Consider the following 6,350-nt stretch of genomic DNA (forward strand, 5'->3'; position numbering starts at 1 on the left):
ATGGGCAGGCAGGTGTTCAGCCATCTCCAGGAAAGCAGGGTTCCATCACACATAATGGTTACTTGGGAAGACAAACGCTATTGCTCCCAACATCCCCCCCTTCCTTCTTCTTCCCCCAGCTTTACATGCTGAGCATGACCCCATATGGTCTGGAATATCCCTTGGGTCAGTTGGGGTCAGCTGTCCCGGCTGTGTCCCCTCCCAACTCCTTGTGCCCCCCCAGCCTACTCGCTGGTGGGGTGGTGGGAGAAGCAGAAAAGGCCTCGGCTCTGGGTAAGCACTGCTCAGCAGTAACGAAAACATCTCTGTATTATCAACATTCTTTTCAGCACAAATCCCAAACATAGCCCCATACCAGCTGCTTTGAAGAAAATTAACTCTATCCCAGCCAAAACCAGCACAGAATGCTCTTTTCTAAATAATTTCCAACTTTCCCCAAGCTGCGACGCCCCCGGCAGACAGCGCAGCCTGCCCCAGCAGTGTGCCGGATGCTGCCGCACTCTGCTGGGATTCATCTTCCCATCTCTCTGGCCCTGCTACCCATCCAAGCATCGCACTGGCTATCTTTTCTGAAAGGTCAGGCATCTGTGCTTGATATTTACCTGGACCTGCGAGATCTTTCTAATGTCATATCAGTGAAAGATCGAATCCCTCGTCTGCGTCTGCTACCGCCGCTCTCTGCTTTGGGCTGCGTGACTCTGCATGGAGCCAAGACCAATGAGGCTCAGGTGAGCCCACAGCACCAGGCAATTGGGGGGTCATGCCCCCACCAGTCTCACTGTACACCCTTAAATGTCACCCACAGGCACCACCGGTAACAGAGCTTACCTTCCCTTCCCGGTGCTGGTAAGCGGGAAATGCGGTGTTCCCGCCTGGGAGAGCTGGACACAGCCAAATCCAGCTCTCCCAAGCACCAGCCACGCTCAATCCTTTGAGACAGGGCTGTGGTGCTGGATGGGGCCCAGGAGCACCAGCATCATTAGGCATCTCATCTTATTTCTCAGCATCCTGACAGCCCTCACCATTCCCTGCCCTCTCTCGCACCCTGGCTCCCTCTGACAAAGCCCCTCTCCGGCTGCTGCCTTCACACCCTGCAGCCTCTTTGCCCACAGGAGAGGCCAAGCAAGGCTGTGCCAAGGCAGGGCAGCCACTGCTCAGCTCTCCCTCTCCAAAAGGAGGGCCGGATCCCTACATCGCATTGCTCCGCTCACCCTGGCAGTGGGGAAAGGAGCAAGAGATGTCTCTGCCCCATAGCATGGGGTCCGGCCAGGGAAGGCTCACCAGGCTCTCCCTTGGGAGGGGGTTTCCCGACAGGCTGTGGCATGTCCCTGCCCGGAGCAGGATAACCAAGGATGACACGACTCCAGTGGGGTAAAATTCCATGTGTTTCATTTATTCGAGGTGCTAAGTCACCTCCTAGGCACTGAGCTACCGGGCACCTCTGTGCTACATGAGACATCGACTGGGTCTACGACGACACAGCACTCACTGCTACACACATGGCACGGACATGCCACAGCACGGACGGGGCCAGACAGGGCAGCGTGGCCAGCGACAGTCCTGCTGCCACCGCTCCCTCCGCGCCACTGGCCGCGACCTTCCTGCCAGGCAGGATTTTGCCCCTGGCTCCATTGCCACAGCGGTGCAGGAGCCGACAGGGGTTTCCGAAGCATGGCAAGAAACTGCAGCAGCTCCGGCACCTGGCGTCACAGGACGGCAGCTCCCCGGAACCGGGTCACCCGCACGCACGGGTGCTTACACACCCTGTCCCCGTCTTCAGGCACTTGGTGCATGGCCGGGGCTGGGCCCCGGGGCCCCGCTCAGGGCACCTCGCGCAGGCACAGAGCCTCGACGGCGCCGCTGGGGCCCTGGGCCACCCCGCCGATGACGAAGAGCAAGCTGGGTGCCGGGCAGCTGGAGCAGGAGCAGCGGCCGGTGGGCATGGGGGGTAGCGGCTCCCACTTCTTCTGCGAGAGGCTGAACCCTTCCACCGAGTCCAGCGGACAGGACTGGTTCCCTGCGGAAGACAGAATGGCGTCAGACCCCCTGCAGCCCTCCCTGCACCCCAGGCTCTGCCTTTCACCCTTCACATGCCTTTGACGCCCCAGCCTGAGCCCCCAGTGGTGGCCAGTCCCCAAGCCCTGGGCTGCGGGGCGGTCTGTGATCCCAGAGGCAATTAGCAGGGGCACAAGAGGATTAGCGGCATCCCCACAGGGAGGGCAGCTGGCACTGATGCCGCACTGCTGGCTCTGCCCCCATGCCGGCACCCTGCAGCCATCACTGGGGCAGAAGGGAGGGCAGCTCCAGCCATGGCAGGGCTCACAGAGACCCAGCCAGCGCTGCTCACCTTCCCCATCACCTCTTCCTGCCCTGCGGCAGGAGGTCCGGCTTGCCCCGGGTGATCTCGGTGGGGTCTGGCAGCCCTCGCTGCAGGGCTGGGGGTGCTGGCTGGCGCCAGGCTCCCCGGGCAGCCCTCCCCGCTGCATCCCCGCTGCTGAGTGACAGCACTAACCTTTCCCCAGCTCTCTCGGGAGAGGGATGAGGCGTTGCAGCCCTGCGCGGCGGGGCTGAGCCGATGTGGGCTGTGAGCCCAGCACGCTGCACGTGAGCTGGGGAAGGCCTGGCTTGGGGGGGGTGAAAGGGGCAAGCTGCTCAGCGGGGGCAGCCTGTGGGGCAGGGCAGTAGGGTCCCCCCAGCACTTGGGGGGCACAGGAGGGACGCGGCTGCAGACGGTGTTGCAGTAGCCCCATGGTTTTACACAGCCGACCTCCCCACTGCTGCGCAGGTCACTGATGTGCCACAACGGACAGGGATGGGAACACAGCCACGTGCCTACGCCCAGCATTACCGAGGCCACCCACAGCCACCACTCTTCCTCCCAGGCAGCCGGCCACAAAGTCGGCTCTCTTCTCCCTCATGCGGATGGCACGGCTCGGCTTGCTCCACACACCTGGGGGTGAAAGGGTATGAGCATCGCCTGCTGGGGCTCCTCTCCACACACCGAGGCCAGGACACCCCCAGGCAAATGGCTCCCAGGGCCAGGGAGCACAAGGCAGGACTCTCCATGGGTGCAAGGAGCTGATGCTCAGTGCCTGGATGAACCATGTCCCTCGGGCATGGACACCCCTCACCAAGACCCAGGGAGGCATCCTGGACCGACAGGGGACACTCCCACCCCACTTAGGGACATGGAGCTCACCCTGTGCAGGATCGAACATCTCCACGGTGTTGACGAAGTGGGGACGGGAATAGAAGTTGTGGGGCCCCGGCTGCTGCAGCCCCCCCAGGCTGAAGACAACGCCATCGACCATGGCACAGGCAGCAAAGGCGCGGCGGCTGGGCACGCAGGGGTAGCGCGTCCAGCTCCTCGTCTCCAGGTCAAAGGCCTCAAAGGCGGTGACGGGCAGCTTGCCCTGCCGGCCCCCTGCACACAGACGAGACACTGCGGCTGCCAGTGCCCCGAGCCGGCACCATCGGTGGGCTCAGCAAGCAGGATGGGGCCTGCCGGCTGCAGTGCTGGGGTGGAAGGGCAGCACAGAGCCACCCTGGGGTGCACTAGGTCACTCCCTGGTCCGGGGAGGCAGCGGAGGGAGAGGGCAGGGGCACGGGGGGATGCTCGGCTCTCCCCGGTGGCACCTACCCAGGACGAAGATCTTGTTGCCCTGCAGGAAGGCGGAGGCCCCGTAGCAGGGGGTGGGCATAGAGGGCAGGGGCTGCCAGTGGTCCTTCGCTGGCTCGTAGACACGGACCAGTGCCTGGGGAGAGGTGTCCGCACCCATTCCCCCCAGCGCGTAGATGGCCCCATCTGCAAAAGAGGCTGCGGTGAGGCTGGGGGTCTGTGGGCAGCGCTGCGGGGCTGGGAGTCCCTGTGCCCTCCAGGGCAGGCAGCACAGGCGCTGCCGAGCCCCATGGCCAGCTGCCGCTCCAGGGTGGCCGGGGGACCGTGCGTGCGGCCAGGCCTGAGCCCAGCAATGCCCCGACCCCGCTGGGACCCTCTCACCCCCCTCTCCACCCCATCCATCAGGCGCAGAGAGGAGCACAAGGCCATCGGCTCTAATTATTCTCGGCAGTACCATCTCCCTGGAGACACCATGGCAACACAGCCATGCTGCCAAATCCTGCTCCCGCTCCCGGCGCAGACAGCACCCCTGCCCGCTCCCACCGCTGCCCTGCCGTCCCCTCTGCGCTGCCCACCCCGCTGCAGCCTGGGGACATGCCATGGCATCCTCAGCCAGGGAGCAGACATGGGCACCACGTATGGGGACCAACCCTGGCTTCTGGCACGCAGGCTGCCCGGCTGTGCCAAGGCTCGGAGGCTGCTCAGCAAAGTTTGGGCAGGAATCACAATGTGTTCGACGCGCAGCACGCCGAGCCGGGCTGGAGCAGGGTGCTTGGCCACCCTGGCACAGCTCCCAGCCAGGGCAGCTGGGGAAGGCTCTTGTGCCCAGAGGGGCTCCACATCACCCAGCCCCGGGCTGCAACAGGGCTGCTGGGGCAAGAGTAGGACCCTGCCATTAAGCGGCAAGTTTGGCTACTGGGTGAAAGCCTCGTGCTGCATCCCAAGCAGCAGCAGGATTCAAATCCCACCTCAGCATCCCCAACCCCTGCATCCCCGCTTCTCTGGACAGTAGAGGTACCTGCAGCCGAGCCCCATCCCCAGCCCTCACCTCTCTGCACAGCTGAGATACCCATAGAGGGCTGAGCCAGCGCCGCCTTCTTCTCCCACTTGCCCTCATCCACATGGTAGACCTCGACGGAGGCGAGGGGACTCTGTGCCACGTCCACGCCGCCCACCACCAGGATCTGCTTGCCAAGGGCGAGGGCAGCGGCACCGGCCCGCGCCGTGGGCAGCGGTGGGAGCGTGGTCCAGCGCTGGGTTGGGAGGTCGAGCACCTCGGCGGCGCCCAGGGCTCGCCCGCCGCCCCCGCAGCCGCCCAGCACGAAGAGCTGCCCGTCGCGGTGCACGGCGCTGCAGTACACGCGCCGCGTGGGCATGGCGGGGAAGGCGGCCCACGCAAAGGCGCCCGCGCCCGCCGCCATGGGCCGGCTCAGCCGCCCCGGGGGTCCCCGGGCCCTGGCCCTGCCGTGCCACCCATCCGGCCCGGCTCAGCGCTGGCCCGGCTCTGCCCACCGTCTCCTGCAGGGAGAGCACCCAAGTCGGCGCCCGGGCACCCACTGCCCCCCCCGGCCCCAGCGAGCCAGCTCCCCTCGGCGGTGCGACAGCCCCCTGCTCCCCAGGGCTCCCCACCTGCACCCACTGGGGCTCCCTGCCCGCCCCCTCCGGGCTCCCACTCCCCAGGGCTCCCCACCCGCACCCACCGGGGCTCCCGCACCCCGGGACTCCCTGCCCGCCCCCTCCGGGCTCCCACTCCCCGGTGCTCCTGCTCTCTGCCCGCGCCCACCGCGGCTCCCGCTCCCCGAGGTTCCCGCACCCCGGGCTCCTGCTCCCTGGGGCTCCCGGTACACAGCCTGCACCCACCGGGACTCCCACTCCCCGGGGCTCTCTGCCCGCACCCACCGGGGCTCCCGGTGCACGGCCCGTACCCCCCCGAGGCTCCCGCTCCCCGGGGCTCCCGCTGCACAGCCCGGACCCGCCGAAGCTCCTGCTCTCGGCGCGCAGCCCGCAACCACCGGACCGCTGTTCTCCGCGGCTCCCGCTGCCCAGCCCGCACCCACCGGCGCTCCCCGGGCTCCCGCCCGCAGCCCCGCCCCCCCCCCCCCCCCGGCCTCCCCGGACAGCCGCTCCGCAGGGCCCGGGCTCCCCGCCCGGCGCCGCCCCGCTACCGGGAGCGGGGCAGGGACCGCGGCCGCGCTCACCTCTCCGCCCGCTCCGCTGCTCTCCCCGCCGCTCCGCGCCGCCGCCCGCGCCGGGCCCGCCCGCTGCTGGCGGGGGCGGTGCCGCGCCCCCCCCGACCCCCCCCCCCCCCGGGCCCCGCTCCCCTCCGCCCGGTCCTCCCGCCGGGCCCTCGGTACCGCCGGCCCGCCGTCCCCCTGCCCCGTTCACCCGGCCGGGACGGAGCCGCCGCAGGAAGAGGGGCCGGAGAGACCCCCTCGGCGGCAGCCGGCGGCGGGGCCCCCGACTCCGCGCTCCCTGGCTGCACGCTGCCGGTACCGCCCCGGCACCGGGCTCACGGAGCTGAAGAGCCACCGTCCTGCAGTGAAGAGGAGCCCCTTGCCCGTCACCACCGCGGGGCTGCCGTGGACAGAGCGTGAGCTCGGCCCCACTCTGAGCAAGACCTTGCCGGGGTCTCTCAACAGCGTCAGGAAGGTGCACACGGGTGCCAAACCCTCTACCGTCACTTTTGTCCCCGCTTGGCTGAGCCCTGCAACTGAACGCGCCGAGAAAAGCG

At 67.6% G+C, this 6,350-nt stretch overlaps 2 protein-coding genes across 3 annotated transcripts in view; both read right to left on the reverse strand.

Annotated features, from left to right (window-relative positions):
* The window catches only part of IHO1 (interactor of HORMAD1 1), a 28,295-nt gene extending 27,125 nt beyond the window's left edge, over positions 1-1,170 (reverse strand). Inside the window, exon 1 of the mRNA XM_029996349.2 lies at positions 603-1,170. The gene's annotated coding sequence lies outside the window, so the exon portion shown is untranslated. The remainder of the gene's footprint in view (positions 1-602) is intronic.
* A 202-nt stretch (positions 1,171-1,372) lies between these two features.
* On the reverse strand, positions 1,373-5,863 carry KLHDC8B (kelch domain containing 8B). Of its 2 annotated transcripts, XM_030043831.1 has the most exons (6): positions 5,818-5,863; positions 4,668-5,137; positions 3,641-3,805; positions 3,200-3,424; positions 2,833-2,950; positions 1,373-2,017 (listed from the first exon to the last, which is right to left on the reverse strand). In XM_030043831.1, exons 2-6 carry the CDS (start codon positions 5,038-5,040, stop codon positions 1,777-1,779), a joined length of 1,122 nt encoding a protein of 373 aa, XP_029899691.1. In that variant the 5' UTR covers positions 5,041-5,137; positions 5,818-5,863; the 3' UTR covers positions 1,373-1,776. The 2 variants fall into 2 exon arrangements, with proteins under 2 accessions (XP_029899691.1, XP_029899692.1); XM_030043832.2 differs by lacking the exon at positions 5,818-5,863 and having other exon boundaries at positions 2,849-2,950.
* Positions 5,864-6,350: the final 487 nt, after the last annotated feature.

Source organism: Aquila chrysaetos, chromosome 20 (assembly GCF_900496995.4).
Source record: "Aquila chrysaetos chrysaetos chromosome 20, bAquChr1.4, whole genome shotgun sequence".
Classification (NCBI taxonomy): domain Eukaryota; kingdom Metazoa; phylum Chordata; class Aves; order Accipitriformes; family Accipitridae; genus Aquila; species Aquila chrysaetos.

Bases quoted from the DNA above. Each gene is read 5' to 3' on its own strand.
- KLHDC8B (XM_030043831.1), bottom strand. From the start codon at position 5,040: ATGGCGGCGGGCGCGGGCGCCTTTGCGTGGGCCGCCTTCCCCGCCATG. The intron at 3,806-4,667 runs GTGAGGGCTGGG...CCTCTTTTGCAG, and splicing joins TATCTCAGCTGTGCAGAGAG to ATGGGGCCATCTACGCGCTG. The intron at 3,425-3,640 runs GTAGGTGCCACC...GTCTGTGTGCAG, and splicing joins CAACAAGATCTTCGTCCTGG to GGGGCCGGCAGGGCAAGCTG.